This window comes from Ambystoma mexicanum, chromosome 10 (genome assembly GCF_040938575.1).
Source record: "Ambystoma mexicanum isolate Mex_15411 chromosome 10, UKY_AmexF1_1, whole genome shotgun sequence".
Lineage (NCBI taxonomy): Eukaryota > Metazoa > Chordata > Amphibia > Caudata > Ambystomatidae > Ambystoma > Ambystoma mexicanum.
The window spans coordinates 1,298,943,889-1,298,964,978 of NC_090932.1; the positions used below are offsets into that span (position 1 = coordinate 1,298,943,889).

The 21,090-nt window shown below is 43.9% G+C and overlaps 1 protein-coding gene across 2 annotated transcripts in view; it reads right to left on the reverse strand.

The window, feature by feature from the left end:
- Window positions 1–21,090, reverse strand: part of CASTOR1 (cytosolic arginine sensor for mTORC1 subunit 1) — a 407,094-nt gene that overhangs the window by 311,350 nt on the left and 74,654 nt on the right. For both annotated transcript variants that reach the window (XM_069619303.1, XM_069619304.1), the window contains exon 2: window positions 7,325–7,395. In XM_069619303.1, the coding sequence (XP_069475404.1) occupies window positions 7,325–7,395 (71 nt within the window). The remainder of the gene's footprint in view (window positions 1–7,324; window positions 7,396–21,090) is intronic.

The window sequence follows — 21,090 nt, forward strand, 5'->3', positions numbered from 1 at the left end:
CCATGTGTTTATACCACATAGCGCAAAACTTCACATACAAAAATAATATAAAACCTGATGAAAAAAAAGGTAGCTACAGAGGAACAAATTGTGAAGGCAGCTTAGTAAAACTTACCAACCAAGTTTAATTAATCATATCAAATTGTCGTTAAAATCTCTTCAACATAAAGAACTATATAACACGTCCCTGCTACAACTCTTTAAACCATTGAGAAAATAAGAAGAAATACTAGATAACTATGACTCCCATGAAGACGCTTTCAAAGCAAATGAAAGCACTATCACTGATGTAAACTTTACACAGTACAAAACAATGTTGCACAATGAACAGCAACACGAAGAAGAACTCCAGGCTCAACTAGATAAGGACACTCCTGAAAGTAGCCAACCTTCTGTAACAGGAAGCCAAGAACCACTGGGACATCCACTAATAGCAAATTAGGCAGAATTAGCTATGACAGAAGTAGAAACGCCATGTGTCAGTATGAAGATACAGACGACTTAAGTACGCTACAATCAAAACTAAACAATGAGCAGCGTAGCATTTGTCAAGAATTAACAAAAGAAATTGCACATGGTGTACAACATGAAAATAAAGAATGTACCTGCCTGTGAACGGGATGACAGGAAGAAGGGGAGGGAGGCCGCCACGAGGAAAAGAAACAAATGCCGTGGAAACACCTCCGTGAGGGGGAAAGACAGATGGAAGGCCCCCCGAGAGTGGAAACAGCAATCCCACCATCCCGGGCTAGACCCAGCGTTGATTGGGGCCGAGGAGACAGGCGAGAATAACCCAGCGGTTCCCGTTCACTTAACACATGGAGCCGAACTTATGCCGGAAAAACACAGTGAGAGCCAGGCGGTCCCCGCTCCTTTCGTTCAAGGCTGGTCGGGCTCCGAGATGAACGCAGATAACGGGGAACCGTCACGGGTGAATACAGAGTGTCGTACAGAGGGTTATGGGTCCTTGCACGCTCCCGTCTCGCCATGGTTCTCATGGTGTCCCCCACAACCATACAAACAGATTGCGCCAATCCCGGTACCAGTTTTCCATGTGCCACTCACCTGCAGATTTGGGAAGCGAAACTCCAGAGGGCTTGGTTGTGTCTTCGTGCAGGGAAGCAGAAGGGCCCCGCAGGGTTCTGGTGTTGGCGGGTGAAGCTGATGGAAGGGCCGCGGGCAAAGAGGAAGGGGGCGGGGCTTGGAGGGATATTTATAGGAAAAGGGCACAAGGCAGCCCTGATTGGGTCAAACAACCCCAACCCCTATATAAGGCTGAAACTGAGGACAGACTATTTTCGGATTCTCTTTCAGAGCATCGGGAGAGAAGGAGAGAGAACTGCACCTGAGACGCTCTGGGCCTACGAGGACGAGGCGACAACTCTTCGTTGGTCATCCTTATCACAGGAGAAGAAAGAAGGCTATTTGAGTACTTGAACCATCCATTTCTTTTATTTTTTTTGATCCTGAATAAAGGCTAATTATTTTCTTCAATCCAGCTGCTGTCTGCATCATCCTTACACTGCCAAAATTACAAACCTATACTATTATACGTCAGTGGTGAAGCTGGTTCAGGCAAAACATTCTTAATCGAAATCAGCACGTTCCTTCAACATTTGACAAACAACAAACTGTCAGCTGTTGTCACTACCCCAGAGGTTTAGCTGCCGACAACATAGAAGGTGTAACTTTACGTTGATTACTACTCCTACCAGTAGAACACCAAAACAAATTAGAATATTACAAACTTTCTACAGAAGCTGCAATGGAACTATGCAGAGTGTTAAAACAAATAAAAATGCGACTAATAGATGAAGTGAGCATGGTCTCCAACCTAATGTTGGCTTTGATTCACCTCAGATTACAAGTACTACTTAAAACAAACTATGAAGAGCTCTTTGGAGGAAAACACATTATTGTTTTCGGAGATCTTCAATTGACACCAGTGAAAGGTGAACCAATTTTTAAAACCTTAGGACACAAACTCTGCCGGACACAAACTCTGCCGGAAAACTATTGGTAGAATAGGAAATGTCAACCTTTGGCAACATTTCCAATACCGAGAATTAACAGAAAACATACGACAGTCTACAGACCTCACCTACGCCAACATTTTAAAAAAGTATTAGAGTTGGTGTACTATCTCAAGAAGCACAAACAATATTAAAAACCCGGCATATCCATGCACTTTATGGGCATAACTCCAGTGCTACTGATGTAATGGAACAATTAGCACACAATAATATCAATTGTATGGCCTTAATGCCAACTCTTGTAAGCTGTTCCAAATTCAATGAAACAATGTTGAAAAAAGAAATGCAACCAATAATTGAAACTTCCGCAACAGACAAACTCGACATACATGGTATGACACTACCCATTTGTGAACAAGCCACAACAAGACTAAATAACGTAGAAAATTCTATCTCCAAAACAGCTGGTTTGGAAAAAATATTAAAATTATCCTTATACTGTAGAGTAATGCTTAGTTACGTTTAAGCATTACTCTACAATTTAAGGATAATTTGACGTGGAGCAATGGCTAGTTAATGGAGCACTGGGTACAGTTGTTGTCTTTCAAACATACCGAAGTGACAATAACATTCAGTTTGTCAATTTTCTCTTTGACAAACTTTCTGAAATAAAAAGGATAGGCCGCTCAACAGCTCGATTCCTTCTCTTCAAAGACATGTATGTAACTCAGAGAACAATTTTCTCTAACTCTAGCATACGCAGTCACCATTCATAAATCACAAGGTCTTACCCTAGACAAAGCATTGATAGATATTGGTAACAGTCTTTAAAGAAGGAATGAGCTACATAGCACTAGCAAGCTTACGTACGCTTGACATTCTATTTCTAATCAACTTTGATGCAAATAAAGTAAACACTGATATTCCTTGCATTTTAGAATACAATAGACTACGTTCTCTATACAACCCCCCATCTAAAAACATACCCTGTTCCACAAAAAAGAAAACGTAAAATAAAAATAATTCAAACAGAAATGCACCAGAATCTCACTGCAAATCCTCCAAAGAGACAAAAAGAAACAAATACTTCATCAATTACCACAACCAAAGAAGAACCTATTACTCAAAGTAACTCAGGTACTTCTTCACAGAAGCAACAAACACTACGAAAAAATGACTTGGACACAGACCTATCTGGTCCATTCAAATTTTCAAATATAACTGGTGTAAATTGCTACGCAAATATAGTAATGAATATTCTATTTCAATTACCACCAATTGTTGAGAACATTTACTTACACAGTACAGACCAATTGTGTTTGCAAATGTTAGTACTTCATAGAAATGCAACAAACAATCCTGACAACACGTATAGTGTTCATGGAATAAGACAAGAATTAGATTACTGTACTGGAATGGTGAAATTCACTATAAACTCACAAGAAGATCAACAAGCATTTCTAATGTACTTACTACAAGTACTGGAAAACAAAAACATACCTATAAATGAAATCTTTCAGATTTCATACATGTGGAAACATACATGCACTCTCTGCAACAATGTGACACAGGAACAAATCCCCAATGGGCGCTTCGTGTATGTATCCATACCTAATTGTGAATCCGTTCCATTTCAGCAACTTTTACTAATGCAAACCATGGTAGATTATGTACTACCTGCGATTCAGATAATCTCTCCACCATACTAATACAAAACACATAGTAAATACATAATACTAATGCTTCTACGTTACAATGCAGATGGTACCAAAAACAACTGCAAACTGACTAGATTCACACATGGTCAAGTATCACTTGGTAAGAAAACCTTCACAACAATAGGTATAATCTACCACGCAGGAGCCACAACCAATGCAGGTCACTGCAATTCATATATTAAAAAGAAATGTGGATGGTTTGAATGTAATAATAGTACCATTATTCTAAAGCAAAGATTACCAGCAAATCTTACAAACACTTCTTTAATCTTAAAACCAAAATGTTATAACTAATCTGTACTTAAACATTAACAAAACATCAATTAAAAAACTATAAACTGTTAGAATACGCCAATAGATATCTAACTGCCCCAAGATTTTCAACAACCAAACAGTTAAAACAATACCACTAAATTATAACAAAAAATAAACACTAACAATACGCCAACAGGCACCTAACTGCTCCAAAAATATGTAACAAACCAACTGATAGAACATTAGCCAGAAACAACATGTGAACTCTGAAAATAAAAAAATAGATTGTAGCATAACAAAAAAAGGTTTTTTATTACGACATGGATTTTATTTTCCCACAGACCCAATGATTAGAAAAACAAACACAGAAACTGAGCAAATAGCACAGTACACTGGTTTGTAATCTACTAAATATGAGGGTCAAAATGCCTAAACAATGTCTATTATTCAATGGTATAAATCCTTACAAACTACCAATACTAACATGATCTTTTCTTTCATCACAGAAATTGACAAAGAATATATGTACTGCAGTTACCAAACCAAACAGTAAGTATATTACAATAGGTACAACTCATAAATACTGCTCCATAAAACAACAACTAAAACGAACAGTGCATATAACTTCAGTCTTCAATGCATGGACCATGCACCCAAGACTCTAGAACCTGGCCACAACCACCGCAGCATATCACACCCATGAAAGCTTATAACTTCGGTCTTGTGTAAAGCCTGGCCACAACTACCACATACACCCAAGACTCTATGCCCTGATCACAACCGCCACATGCACCCAAGACTCCATGCCCTCACCACAACCACCAAATGCACCCAAGACTATCTAGGCCTTCCCACAACCACCCCAGCATATCACACCCATAGATCACACCCATTCAATCAAACATTTAAACCATGCCATATAGTCTTCTTAATGTCTGCGGACACCATTCCTGTTCTTAGAACAGTTTCAATGTAGCCGCGAACAGTACGGACAAGTATAGTGTCCTTAGGACATCCCATATGGGTCGATTGCGGACATCAAGGACAGCACGGATGTCTGTTGACACAATGAACACAACAGCGGTGCCTACTACCTAAACAGATACAATATTTGAACCATCTCTTACCCCCCCACTATCCCCAAAGAGTCTTACAGACCAACACACTTGGCAAAATTGCATTTCCACACCATTTGTCACCACGCTGTCCGCGGACGTCCGCGGATACAAGATGGTGGCCGTTTCCAAAAATCTGACGCACACTACGCTCTCCACCATCCAATCGGCAAACACGCCACATGTCCACGGACATGACGAAAGTCGATTAGCCAATCAGGACACTGTCCGCGGAGCAAACAGGGAAGAGTGTCCGCAGACCGAACATAGATATCACGCATTTTTTTTTTACCTACTTTTTGGTCATTTTTTAAAAAGTACTGAACGGATTTTCACCAAATTTACAAAAGCACGCATTCGGGACCAAGCCAAATTTGGTGAAAATCCATCCAGCGGTTTGGGCTGTAGGCGTGAATAAAGTTCTTTCCCCCAGTCTATGGGGAAAAAAGTAATTTTGGGACCCCCCCTATAACTTTGCCCCCCCTAGACCAAACTTCACCAAACTTTGTAAAAGAATTCAGAATGGGCCATATACTTGTTTTGCAAAGTTTGGTGAGGATTCATCCAAGGAGAACAAAGTTATAAGCCGCCCAAAAACTGCTCTTCCTATGGAAACAGCAACTTGACCATAACTACACGGCCACTACTGTGGCCGTGATAGATCTATATATACATATATATTAGTAGTGGTGAGTTACTTCAACCAGGAGACAGAGCATGGATATCCACAGACTTGTCTCTTGTCCCTCCCCCTGATACTTACATCAGACTTGCCTCCAAGCCAGGGCTGGCCTAGCCTGGTGCTATGGCTTTGAAGTATTGGCTGGAATGATTGTCCCCGATTATAGGACGGATATTAAAGTACTGATGCAAAATAACGGGAGAAGCCGTACCAAATTAAAGCAGGAGAAAGAATAGCACAAGGGATATTGGAGAATGCACGATTTCCGAAACCCCAAGAAATTGAGAGTAGTGATAAAACCGAGAGGAACTCAGGGTTTTGGAGAAGCAAATGTAGGACTTGCTCCTGAACCAATAATAAAGCCCATCCCCATTGGCGAAGAAGAGGCGGACGTTGTTCCAGATTTATCTTTTGCCCAGAGAAATGATCCCTTGCTAGCATAGCCATTTCTTCAGCTATTACTGGAAGAAAGAGGAAGGGTGAAGAGAGGCCCATTTTATTTTCTAAATTCTGGTCTGTTATATAGGGGAGATGTTGACCAAGGTATTCTAGGTCCCAGATCATGGTACCTAAAAGCCACACGAATATTGTTCTGGAGATTGCTCACTCTTTAACAGGGACATCTAGGAAACACAAACAGGCACAAATTGTGAACCAATTCTACTGGCCAGGAATGTATGCAGCTATAAAGAATTTTAACAGTACTTATGCCTTATGTCAGAAAAATTCCTCATCCTGTTCCCTTACAACCCTTGCAATTGTAGACGTACCCTTTTCAATGATAGGTATGGATCTAGTAGGTCCTTTAGAAACCTCAAAGCGGGGGGGGAGAAGGGGGTGTCCAGAAGGGGAGGAATGAGGACGTGATCCCTTGGGAAATCCTGCGGCCACAACAGTTTTCCAATGCACAGTCAAGAAAAAAGGTGATTCTGCGATAATTTGATCAGACAAAGGGTTTCTGGTTCCCACCACTTGTGGAGATAAGCACCATCTGTAATTGTGTCCATGAAGCTTCCCAATTGGCATTTACCAGTGTGGCCCACTCCCCTTTACAACTACCTGCACCCCAAAGCTTCAGGAATTTCCCTGTCTATGTAAAATTAACATCTTATTCTAACCCTCTAATAGGGATAGGGTAACATACTATCTTCAGAGAATACAATCAACAATGCATGCTTCTCAAACTGCAGGACTCCTTTTAGAAAGACCCGTACAATGCAACTCCATCAGCAATACAGCCCGTCTTCATTTAGATGCAAGGAGGGGGGGGTGGGGGGGGGAAATCAACCCTTCTGCATGCCACATACAATAGAGATGCAAGGAAAGTATCAATCCTGAGCAACGCAGGCCGCTTTAGAGGTAGTATTCCACCTGAATGAAAGAGTAACATTTAAAATAATAAAACACCTACAGATGAAACCCTGCAACCTCACTGATGCATATGATTGTCCCATAGATAAAGGGCACGTAGCAACTGTATGGCATTGGTTAAAAAGAACAAGAGACATTTCCTAGAAATTGAGAGAAAAGACAGGGAAAGTTAATAGCTCACACTGCATGGACGTTTTAATGGCCGCTTACCTTTAAATCCTTCTTCGTCCAGCATAATGGTGTAGTCCTCAGGGGTCTCTGTCAGACTGAAAAACCTGCATCTGCAAAAAGGAAACAAGAAAATTTTTGATTTTGGTGATGTCCAATCAGAGCCAATCAGTTACTATAAAAAAAAAGAGCTGTGCAAATGGTTCTCCTGTGGACCAAACGAAGCAGGAGCAAGGTGGACATTAAAAGTGGTATATTGCTGCTACTTATGTAAAAGGAGAAGTCCACATTGGCCAAGCTGTCATTACGAGACAGGCACTAGCTTATGTATCTTGAGCATGGATAAATGAGAAAGGCAGGCTGTGCTGATCATTTCTCATGGTCAGATAGATTGCCAATGGCAGTGCTGGGATTAAACCCCAAGGGTAACTTACTCCAAGTGGTACATTTAGTCACACACCTACACTCACAGAGCAAGCCTCAGTGTTAGTACTGTCTGGGGCACATGAAGTGAAGTTGTCATCCGTTAAAGCCGGAACTACACAAGAGCTATGTGAGCTGGCACACAGGAATAATGGTGGGCAAGTTCTGCTAAGGTTTCAGGTCCATTAATCATATCTGTTTTTTTCGTCTTCATTGTCATAACTCCTAATTTTTCAATGAGCCATTTTTGGGGTGCGATTAATCCTCTGTTTTTTTTTTCCTGCACAGCTTCCCTTACCCGCCTCAGCGCAGTTCATCAGCAGCGTCACATTTTCCCCTCAGTTGCGGGACTAAACTCTATTGTCTGCTCCCTTCTCTTTCAAGTCCCTGCAAACTGCCTCCTAAAACCCTCTCTGTACCTGAGCCACCACCGCCAAGTATGACTTTTTTTTGTTGTGTTTTTGTTTGTTATTTAAGTCATGGAATTTAGAAACACAATTGTTTGTGAGATTACTGTAAAGGCCTTTCAAAAATAAAAATTTGAACTTGCATGCTCCCATTTTTACAATTAATGCAAACATTACTTTGGGTAATCACCATTACGCCAGTTCTACTATGCAGCCGTCTAACTGCTTATCTCGGCCTAGGCTCACATGCATTCTAAGCCTTAAGACATCCTTCCCTTACCTTGAACCCGGTATTAGGATAGCTTGTCCGCCGCACGCACTTCTGTCATTAGACCTAGAAGAACCATGATTTTAACCAATCTACTGCGCATATATGCATGAGGATTGCCAGTGAATTGCAATTAAAATAAGCAAGTAGTCTCAATATCACACCTAGAAGACAGTAGGACAACCGGTCTATCACACTTAGAAGATGCATTATGATAGCTTGTACATAGCGCTTCGAAGACCTATTATGGTTACCCGGCTGGTGCACCTAGAGGACACTCTCACGCACAGACAACCTGATTAAACGGTGGCGTCAAAAACAAGGCTCGGAGTGTCAAGGCACGTATAAATGCACCACTTCGGTGGGCATCTGCCTCAGGCATGGCTACCCACACAAGCATCAGAATTCAGCGATGACCTACGACAAATTCGGTCAAGCTGGGCACAAAGCTTTCGCATCCTTACACCAGATTAAAGCATCAACACCTCTGCCATCAAAATACAGTGACTACCTATGACAAAATTCCGTCCAGCTGGACACAGAGTCTTTTGCACTCACGCACTCTCCTGACCTCCCTCAATACCCATCCACATGCTTGATCTCTGGAGCCCAGCCAGCCCACCTAATTCCTTATTGTTAGGGAGAATTCTCAGAAATGTGCCAATTCCTCTCTACCTTAGAGGCCCCCAGCAACTCTGCTGGAGCTGGAGAGGGAGAGAGAATTTTGAACTCTGTTTCTTTTGGTTGTGGAGTCTGAAACTACATACGCATCATCTTTTACCTTGTGACACACAGCACCTTCAGTGCAGTGGCATAGGGAAGTCTTTCAGATTTCCCAAAGGTTTAAATACCTTCTCTTGGATAAACTAGTTTCCAAGAGCAGTAAAGTGAAATTGACTTTACTTACATTTGTAACTTTCTAGACCCAGCACACACGATCTTACAATAGGGTGCTGGAGGGGATACTTAGTATCCTCTTGGTCTAGTTTCTCATGTAGCATTTTTAAATGTTACCCTTTCCTCGATGAATGGCTGGTGGCAGTGGTTTACTTTTTACTACCAATGTGTGTTTTTACCACCCATGGGTGCCATTTTTGTCAAAATGGCCTGGGTCTTTTTTGCCATTTCTTCATAGAAAGTTCCTTCTTGAGATTTATTCTGCACGCCAAACCAGGTCTGGTCCCTTTGTTAATTTTGCCTTTGGCGGGAATCACGAGTGAAGCCCTCCTCTGGCTCCAGGGTGTCTGGCGGGGGGCAGGAAGCGAGGGAGGTGCCCGGAAAACACCCTGTGCTTAGTTTCCTAGGAGACAGGAATGCACTCTTAAGTGATGGGCCGGCTGGCTGTCTGCCAAAGGACAGCCACCCTGCTGGGTGACTGACAGCTAGGCTGGAATGAATGGGAGAAACCTGCATAAAAGGCAAGGCAGAGTCGACCACGGGACGAAGGAATCCGAAGAAGAACTTGGAAGAGATGCCTGCTGCAACTTCTGGACCGTTGGTTTGCCCGGTGAAGCCCTGCTGCTGTGCTGAAATTTCAAATTTGTATTGACAGAGAAGCACCTGCAAGGGGGACTTCTCCCTTTGAGTTGGTAGGACCAATCAACTCCAAAGTAAGCCACCTCCACATCCTCTCAAAGCTAGTTGAATTTCCACTGCAGTCACTGCTGGAACCGAATAGTCAGGGAGAGGAACACCAGATTGTGTGCGGACTCCCAGGAAGCAGGACTGACCGAGTCAGAGCCCCGTCAACAGAGTGCAGAACCCCAGATGCAAGGAAAGCCCATCTCAACAGCCAGCAACAGCGGTATTTCTATTTGCGGTAGACACAAGGAGAAACACCAAAGTGCCACTTGTTTGAAGATTGTCGGTTGCGGTCGGTGACTGTCCCATTGCAGTGCAGGAGTCCCCAGAAGTCCTCCCTCTTGTCCCCACGACTGAGGCCCAAGAACACCAGGATCTGCAGAGCTGAACAGGAGTCATCTGCTGCACTTTTCTTCAACCTGAAGTTACTGCGAAAGTCTGAGAGAACGTACCTCTTGTTGTGCCACCTTGCTTGTCCTCGTTGGAGACTTGTGTCGGTTGCCTCTGTAGAGTAGCTAACAGCTTCTTTACCTCACAAGCCTAATCAGCTTGTAGCCCTACTTTGAATCTTATTCTACAAAGACTTCTAAAACATTGTGCAAGATTTTTACTTACCTGCAAGAAGTGCTTCAGTTCACCTTGACTTTTGCAAACTTAACATTGGCTGGCCTGGCTCCCTGAATGACCCTCGTCTCCTCTGCTTAGGTGGTGTGTCTTCCTTCCAGGAAGGGGTTAACTAACTTTGCATTGGGGGGTTACCAAAAGTACTTACCTGCTTCAGAATATCTTTGCAATCTCTTGTTTTGTTCAAAATAACTTTTTTTCCTTTGACATATTCCTAAATCTGATTCTAAATGCAACAGTGATATATTAATGTCCCCAGCACCGTAACTATTGAAGTCACCTTAGGGTGTAGGTAGTGTCTGTGGGCCATCCCAAATGGGTACTTGTCGATTTAGAAATATTAAGAGTGTGTATTTTTGAAGTGTATTTGAGTGTTACTATTATATTGCCCCCTTCTGAAGAAGGCTTACACTGACTGTTAAATACATTAGTTTATTTGAATACTTATCACTGTGAATCCCTGTGTAACTTCCCTACAGTTCATATTGACCCCTCTTGAGATAAGCCTGGCTGTTCAACACGATACAAACCTGTGTAGTACAGACTTATACCAAATGTTGGGTTCCTATTGCCAGGAGGTCAGGATTGTTGTAGTCCACCCAGAGGGTACTGCAAACAATCTTGCCCAACACTTATCTTGGCCAAATACACAAAATATTCAAAGCCTTTTCTGAGAATGTTCCCATACTCTGGACTGCGGTCCCAGAGGGCGTTCCCACCACAAGCGCAGCGAGACCATAATAATGGGAAAAGGCGCTATATAAATTACTACTACTACTATGTCACGGTGCTTGCGTTACTGAGGTCTCCTCCCCATGCCACAGAACCTCCTTTAGACTTAAATCGCACCTGCTCTTGACCTCTGCCCCATACCGGCCTTAAAAAAGACCCAGGCAGCAGAACCCTTCCTGGAATGCCACAGCACATTCACCTGGTTTCCACAGGGTTCCGGAGGGCGGGGGGTGATGCAAGGGGACTGTCTGAGTAAGGTGACGAGGGAAGATAGCTGGCGCAATGGGCTTACCAGAAGCAACCTTAGCATTACCCCCAGCTCACCTCCCTCATGTTAGTGAAGATAGAAGAAAATAAAAGCTGCATATAAGACGCATAGAACCGACAGATCGATAACACAACCAAAGCCACAATGCTTAATTTGCAACACTTTTGTGTAAAAAAAAACGACCTTTCAATCCCTCAATAACTGGCCTCAAAATGTGCGTTTGCAACAAGCCCACAGTGATAATGAACTCATGTCGAGTATAAATGTGCTGTGTGCATGTGGAAAATTGAGGAAGCGGGCGACTTTATGTCTGACTAGGAGTTTGCAACGCCTTTGTGGCCACTCGACAAATGTCCCGCAAGTACACAACAAATGCTTCTGCTTAAGAATTTAACATGCCCCTCTTCGATCTGCCCTGGACATTTGGAGGAAGAATGTCAATCTGCTTAGAACCTTTAGCAATGTCCGACACAAACTAGTGGTTGAGAGATTAGGTTTTTGGTTTCATACCCATCTGCTCTTCCCAAACGTCACAAATATCTCAGTCCTGACAAGATAAACCAAAAATAACTTTAAGCATATCCAGAGTTGCTAACTCTTCCTCATCTTCTAATACTTCATATGAACCCAAAGCCTGCAGGATAATGCCCTGATCCAAATAAAAACCAAAGAAAAGCTTGGGTAAGAACAGGATCTGGCCTATGAACCAATGCTTCCAGGATAATTCTAAGATTTGGGGGTGTGGAGGCAGGTGGAATCTACAAATAGAGCTCCAAATGCCTAAAGACTCCAGCTAGAATTGCTTGTTATGAGAAAGATCTTTATAAGTCACCTACGCTATAGTTACCAGATGAAGAGGTTCATAATGAACCCAAACAGGGACCACAGCATCGCAAGTAGCTCCCAAGAAAGAAACCACCCCCTCCCAGAATAAACATCTGCAATAAGAGGATGTCCTCTAACTGGCTTCTACTGAATGCCAGTAAAACGGAAATAGTATTGTTCGGGCCTAAACACCACCTTGATCACAATAGGCACCCTGGTCCACCATGTTTTCTGGGCTCAGGCCTACGGTTTGCCCCTAAAATAAAAATGTTAAGCTGCATCTGGTAGGAAAATTTGGGGTGTGAAACACAGGTGAGCACAAATGTGCAGTCAGTATTCAGCACCTTACGCCTCCTGCGACAGGCTCTACGGTTTATTCCGGCTGAGGATCATTCAGTGGTAGTGGGAGCCCTGGTGAACTCTTGCCTCGACTACTGTAATGGGCTGCTGGCAAGCATTCCACTTACCCCAAAAAGCAGCCTCACTGCAGCATTTTGTGCTTTTTGCAGATGCTCAATTTGTGTAAGTCCTCCCCGATTTCTAGTTCACAGCGATCCTTATATTGGCTCACCTTAAAAGATCAAATTTATGTCTAGTTTTTAAACACAGGAATAATTTGGCCTCATTATACTCATCTAAAAAAAAGAAGAAAAAAATCTATCAACCAACCCGTCGGTTATGGTCAAGCGACCAATTGTTGCTGCATATTGCCCCCTCAAACGGTGTGTTCATGGGGGGACCGCAGAATAGAGTGCATGGGCTGAAATTGTGGAAGTCTCCCTTTGGAGATTCGGGCCCTATAATCGCTTTGCCACTTCTGCAAGGTTTTAAAAACTAACATGTTCAAGTAATTTGGACGGGTGGGAACCATTAATTGAGATTGGTCACCTGGTTTGCACTGGCTTCCTGGTAATATGCTTTCTGGTTTTCCTCATGTGTCGTCCTACTTCTATCTGCACCTAGATACGATTCAGTTTGTCACGCGCGCTATATAAATGTTTCAAATATCAAAAGAAGTACACAGGTGTCCAGTGGCTTTCTTCAAGAAAAATCAACAGCTGCCCACTGCACTTTCACAGGGCTACTGGAAAACCGTGGCAAAATGTACAAGCAAGTAATCAAATATCCTAATTGGGTCACAAAATAATGGGTGGAGAGACTACAGACCACACCAGGTTTGAAAATACGTCCAATGATATGAGAACCCACTTTTGGTAGATGGGTCTACAATAGCCTATACACGTGAATAGCCACCGTCACCTTTGTAGAGATGTTCAACTTGTGTGAACCCTGCCATTCAACTTCCATGCCAAAAGTCTGAGCATCTTCAGTTCCAGGAGAGAGCGGTCTGAATCTGTAGGAAGAGGTAGTGATAGAATCAATGCCCGGGTCACTGAGGGCTCCCAGAAAGTGATGATGAAACTAAATGCATATAGGAGCCTCTTCGATCTCCTTATCGTTAAAGCATCCCTATCCCAATCCTGAGGATCGGGGAACAGAGCAATTACTGGTAACCACTGTGTTCACTCGAAGAGGGGGAATTGGTAGGGCAAAAAGATCCGACTGGCGACTTCATCATTCGCTTGATCTCTGGAGTAATCTGCATCATCCGCTTTAATTGGTTGGTGTGTGGAGACCAATGACTGAACATAATTCACCAAATCCTTTAGATGACACTGGGCCCAAGGCACCAAGCATATAGTTGAAAAAAACCTATCTGAGTAAGTGGGCACCGCCTGGTTGTTTATTAGAGAATAACCACGCAAATTTCATTTTTGGGTATTTTGTGCAAACTAGACCTAGAAATAAGCAAAACAACTGAGGGAACCATCCACAATACTGGTCGCATCCCTGTAATTTGGAACTACTGTAGTCAGACAATTTTGAAACAAAATGTGCACAATTCCTTTCTTCGTTATGTTAAAAATTGTTTAAGTTTCCATTTTCCAGGCAATCAGTGTTGGCCAATACATTTCAGACTGAAAAGTCCATCAGTGCACTTATCGGTCTTGAAGAAATTGTTCACATATGGCTATAGAGTGCTGTACAACAATAGTTTAAAATGACAAACTGGTTCTGCAGCATAAAATAGGGGCATGGTACCTTTTTCTTTGCCCAACTTCACAACAGAGTCAACATAATGTCTCCTCTAAATCTTCTCCCTAAGCATGAGGGCCTGTGCTCTACGACCCCACACCCCTGCTCTATCCAGCATACCTCCCACATACCACACACGCCTAAAGGACCAGCCCTACTACAGGCGCACACAAGCCACAGATGCACCACAATATCAAACACCCGCAAACAATAAACAAACCCAGACACTGGACGTTACCCATCTGGACACAACAAGCCCAGTGCACACGCACAGATGCCAGAGTCACCTGGTTCTGCAAGCATCAACAGTAGAGCACAGCCTCTATCCCGTCCCTGTTCTCTCACTAACCTAGCCCATCCACTTTACAGAGCTGGGTGAGCACCTGGAGACCATGCAAATGGTAGTGGTGTGCTGTATAAATCAACATAAAAGCAGAATGCATTATCTATCTAAAGGTGCCTCAGGGAACAATCTAGATGGACCCTAATTTAAAGTCCCCAAAGCGGATAGAACGTAAGGATTTGTGCATTGCAGAAACTCTGGGCCCACCGCCTCAGACCTTTCCATACTATGTTGGTCCTCTTCCTACAACATTTTGACACTCTTCCGTGCTCCTCCCACCTTCCCTTCTGACTTTCCCAGACTCTTCCACCACAGTCTCTGCAATGTTCCTCTCCCTTACTCCCTGCTCTCTCTCCCTCTACTGTATACTACCCCTAATGTTCTCCCCACCACTAGAACTTCCCCCCTCTACTACTCTCCCCTTTCTACACCACTACCCCTCTCCTCACCACCACTACTACTACTACTCACTCCACCTGCTCCTTGTCCCTCTGTCACCCTCCACTCACTTTCCCCAGTCAATCCTTCTTTCACTCCCTGCTCTACCTCCATCATGATTACTCCCTCAAACAATCACTCCTCTTCCCCACCAATCAATATCTCAACTTGCACACTCCTTCAAGAATTCTGCTCCTTCCTTCCTCCACCTTTTCACTTGGGTCCCCCTTCTCCTCCCTTGAGCTTACCCGAACAACCCACACCTTCCAGTTTCCCGTCCACCCTTTTATCCTCCACCTCCCCTTTACATTGGCACTCTCCATTTGATGGTTTTCTGGGTCCTGTCATACACAGGCCCAATCTTTCCCTTTCCCCCTCCAAGTAGCAGACCATCTGTGGTTCCTAGGATAGTTCTACTGCTCACCACTTGTAATTCCATAATGAACTGACTGAACATGGGAAAATATGTAGCCACTAGGACTTCTTCCGCGAGTCCAGGCATGACTACCATTGGCACTAGGAACTCTTTCCCTAGGGTGTGGACGATTACAGTAGCTTGTGGGTAAAGATCTGTGTCCCCGTGTACACAGAGGATTTCGGATAGAGCTCCTGTTGTGTGGAGCTCCCCTCGACTTATTATTAGGTCAAACTGAACTTCCATCTGTTTACTGCCGGAATCCAGTAGTGCTATGCCCGTCCCCCACCACCCCGCCCCCCCAATTCCCAGAACCTTTACTGGGATGTTGATTTGGGGTTAGGGGATTGGGGGGGGGGGTTAGTCTCGCTGGTGGTATAAACAGTCCAAGGGGAAGTTTCAGGCCCCTCTTCTTCTGCAATAAATATGTCAGCAAGATACTCTGAGTCAGTGGATTCTGTCTCCCAATCCAGCAGGACCTCATCGTTCGTTGACACTCACGGGGTTCATAAACCCAATCGCCAAGGTTTCTTCCTTAGGTTGATCATGGCAGAAACTGGAAATGTGCCTGGCTTCCCACATGCATTACATCTTAAGCTCTCAAGGCATGTGGCAGCCCTGGATTTTCACCAATCGGTAGGGCAGGAGGTCTCATGGTGAAGCTGGGTGTTGCCGCAGAGGGCCTGATCTCCTTGGAGGGGGTGTGGGAGGCTATCTTCATTTCCCTGTGGCAAAGGCTTCACATCACTGGGTTGCTTTCATCCCATAACTAGCTCCCTTGAGTGCATGCCCCTTTGATGTGTGTTGGCAGTGTCAATCACTTCCTCCAACGGGAACTTATGTAACTGCTGATTTCTTGCTGCCTTACCTCTACAAGGTCGTCTGATAAACTGTTCCAAAACCAACATTTCCTTGACTTTGTTGAAGGTTTTGTTGATTAACCATTTATTTCGTGTGTCCCTCACTCTGTATGACATATGGAGGGCATTTCCCCTTGTCTTGATTATAGATGTCTCAGGCATATCCGGTAATGTTCCTGCCCCAACCTTTCTAGCATACCCTTTTTGAATTCTTCACAGGGAGTCCTTCCATTAGGGTAGAGGGATTTAAATATCTACTGGGCTTCTACCCAAAGTAGTGGTGCAATATATCTTGCCCACTGATGTCTTTGCCATTGCGTGGTCTTGCCCACCCACTCTAAGTACACGAATAATGAGCGATGTTCTCCGTTGCCCACTTCCTGGAAGCTCACCGGCATCATTGCTTTTTTATCTCTTCTATCTGTGATAGCGCATTTAAGGGGGTAATAGTCTCTGGATAGAGGCGACCGTTAACCAGTTGGCCTTCCACCAGGACCCAAAACAGGTCTTCCATAGATGTTGGCCCTGTTGCCCTACAAATTGGTTCTTTATCAGATGGGCTAAGCTCAGCCACCCCTTCTTCCTCCACTGCTGGAAAGCAGTCTACTTGGCAGATCGAATAGACCACTATCTCTGGAGTTAGCATATTTCCACTGACTGGTTCTCGATCAGGCCTCTCGTATCTGTTTTAAGAGACACTTTTGCAATTCTTCCAAGTCAGTCAATTCAATTTTATTTGGCTTTTACAAAACTAGCCAATGTACTACATCACAATTCAAATAAGCATTTCCTTACAAAAAGTGCAAATCATACAGCATCTATTCAAATGACTACAAATGTTTAAAACTGGCTTTTATAGCTTTTAAGCGCTGCTTTGAAATGATGGCAAATCCACTATAAAACCAATGTTACAATTAATTAAAAGGGGAGATCACCTACATTGTAGTCCTCACATTGTAACAGATGAAATAACTTCTAAGCCACGGTCTCCTAAGGTCCATCAACAGAGTACTAAGCATCATAAAATGCAATAGATCTTCATTGGCTCCTGACCCACAAGTACGTAGCCTAGTGTTCCCAAGACAACTCATAAGGCCCTTCAGAGGTAATATGTCCATTCTAATCATTAAAATGGTCTTCCTGTGTTCTGGAGACCTCTGTTAAATTTTGTCACTTTCTACCAGGGCTGTGCAGGATGATTCCACAAAGAATGTAAAGAATGTCAGTGAGCTCAAATTATAAGTACGCCCCAGGGCGTAATTGTAATCTAACATTTTAACACTAATTCCTTCTTGGTTAAACCATGAATGCAGGCCTGCATAAAATCTAGACACCAGTTCTTCACAGAGGTAGTCTTTTAGTTCAATGGATAATTTGATATGAAGTAATAAACACTGCATGTAGCCTATTGCATTAGTGATATCTGGATTATCAGAGCTAAGAGTACATATTTTATTTAAATAATACTAAAAAAACCACATACTACTAAAACCTTAACTCGGAACTCAAGCCGCAGTGACTCACCTGCTGTACTAGGTGACAAACCAATGACCTTCCTCAAAAAAGCTTTTTGGAGGGGATCCAATATCGCACAGTTGGTATGTGCCCAAATTTCACTGCCATAAAGCACAGAGGAGAATACGTTGGCCTCTAACACCCCGACACACTCATCTAATCTACGGTCACCAAACTTCAATAAAATCGTGTCAGCCACCCAGACCAGCCTGCAGTCTTTTTTCCACCATTACGATATGAGGGACCCAACTACAATTTTTTGACACCAAGATAACCAAATAGTTAAACGGGTCCATGACTTCGATTTTCACTTTGATAGATTTTCAAGTTTCGGTATGTCCGTCCCAAAGGCTGCAACTTTAGTCTTTTTGAGATTTAGCTATGGGCCATGATCTTCAAAATAACTGGCTGCACACCTCAAGCTATATCCCAGTCCCTTTGGCATCAAGTCGATTAAAGGCTTGTCTTCCGCGAACAACAAAGCAGGATTACTGGTGTCCTTTAATGCAAGTGGGTACATTCTTCTCTGCTGGGTAAGCAGATTAAAATATGAATTAAATATGATAAAATGACAATAGGGCTAAAGGACAGCGCTATCCAACACCCTGGTTCATATGAAACTCGGCATGGGCATGATCAATCCCACTACTGCCGACAGAGGCTGGGGTCTCAGTGTATTGGCAAAGTATCAACTGCAATAAGCCCTCTGGAACCCCCAGCTTGTGCAATTTACACCCAAGAATTGCGTGGTATATGGAGTCAAAAGTTCTTCTGCCACAGCAGCGAGCTTCTCTGGAAGGTCAACTGTGGTTTGAATGCTGCCTAACCCAGCAGATTCCCAGGATTATTCCAGAGGCTTCTGGTAGGAAATCAAGGCTAAGAAGTTCCAGCTCAAGTATGATCTCCCAAACATCTCAGTCCAACGGTTCAGGGCTCGCACTTACCCAAGATTCTCCAGTCTCTGATTGCGCATCTGTTTGTTCTCCCCATCAGCTGCCTCTTTGCTTGAACAATCTCACTTCTGCCACCACATGTCACAGATAGCCTCAAGAATGCACCAACTCTGAGACAGTTTAATCGGTTAATCAGTTTTATTGTTTTTGTTAGAGATGGGTGTTCCTCTCAAACCCAGACGTCCCTTCAACCCTGGGGTGGTCATTGAAGATCGGTAACACCCACTACCCCCAATCTGTCTATGGTGGGCCTAAAGCCAGAACCACTGGTCTAGCAAGAGAAACCTCCGGAAGGGTTCAAAATCACTGGGAGCTGGGATCTATTTAGCTCCTGTTTCTAGCCTTGGAGAGCTTGGTTAGCTTGAAACCAAGAGCTAGACAGAGTTATTTCTGAGTCTCGGGCAAACTGGTATCTTACAAATATCCCTGTGCGACATGAACTTTGAGATGAATTAGGACACACTTTGTACCCATTTAAATATAATGGGTCTGCGTCTGGATCTCATGTGGAGGTTAGTTTTGGATTATGAGTTGTACTCGCTCCTGGTTCCCCATCGGAAGATCCTCCCTAAATCGGTGATGTCTCACACAGAGGAGCTGGTTTTATCTTCGGCTCATTGAATCTCAAGTTCGAACCCTGCTCAGGAAACATTCTGGGTGGTCCCTACTCTAAGGTCCCCAAAGATACATTCAGGTTTGTGCTTTCCCGGAACTCAGGCCCTAATGGCTCTGCCCTTTGCACATGCTGTTGGTCCTCTCCATACGACTGTCACTCTCCTTTTCTCCTCCATCCACTCCTCCCACTGTCTCTCCTCGCTGTCCCAAACTCTCCAGCTCCACCCATATGATGTTCCTCCCTCTACTGTATGCCTACACCCTCCGATCTTACGCGCTCTCCCCTCCCTAATGCTACTACTATACCCTCTAGTACTGCTACTATTCTCCCCTACTTCTCTCCCCTCTCTACAACACTACTACTTACGCCCTCTCCACACTCTACTCGCTGAACCTCACCCCCCTCTCACTCCCACACATGCAAACAGTACATGCAAACAACTCCCACCAACCAATACCTCATCTTGGCCATTCCTTCAATAATTCTGCTCCACCCCAGGCTGAGAGGGGTCCCTGCCCCCTCCCGACAGGGAGAGACCCCTGGCCCTGACAGAAAACATAATTATACTGGGCCAACAATTAGTGTGTGGGGGGGGGGGGGTTTGGGGCTTGGGACCATTGTCGAACACAACAATATTTTTTCACTTATGTAATCATACAGCACCGGTGCAGAGTAGGTCCGGTCTTCATACAACTTTTTAATCATTGCATCTAATGTTGGTCCAAAGAACAAGTGCCCCTGAAAGGGCATATGACGCACCACGCTCTTCTGGGTGACAATATCCTTCCAGTCCTTGATATAGCTCCAACACCATGCCGTTATAATAGCAATACCAGTGACAGCCACGGCAGAAATATAGCTCATTGCAGTATCAGACATAAGCTACACCTGTTTAATTTTCCAGCGCTGGTATATTCACGATATAAGAGCCAGCCTGGATGCTGTGCAACTTTTCTTCAAAGTGGACTCCCTTTCCTGCAAAGCGCTTCCCTTGGCACCATGTCAAGTCACTTTGATCGAAGGTTTCCCTGCCAGATTCAGGCTTCAATTGTCCACCAGTACTTGATCGCTGTCCTTGACTGGATACCATTTGGACAGGTATTGACTGTGCTATGCTTTGGGGAAGGAGACCCAGCCAAGCTAACCCCATGCTCATAGGATATACACAGCCGTGTTCTCATTCTAGGCGGTGTTTCATCCAATCCACAGGAATATCGGACTGCCCACTACTTTTGCTGCACTAAGATCAGAGACTGCATTCAGCACTTACTTAACCCTCCAGTGCTTGTTAACTGCTTTCATCCCCACAGTTTGTTCTGGTACTTCTGCATTGTGCTACCACTAGGTCATCCAGCACACAGGGAAGAATGTCGACTTTGTAAATGCGCACTGCAATCTGTAAAAACCGCCATGGGTTCTTCTGCAGCGATCCCGGGCCCCACC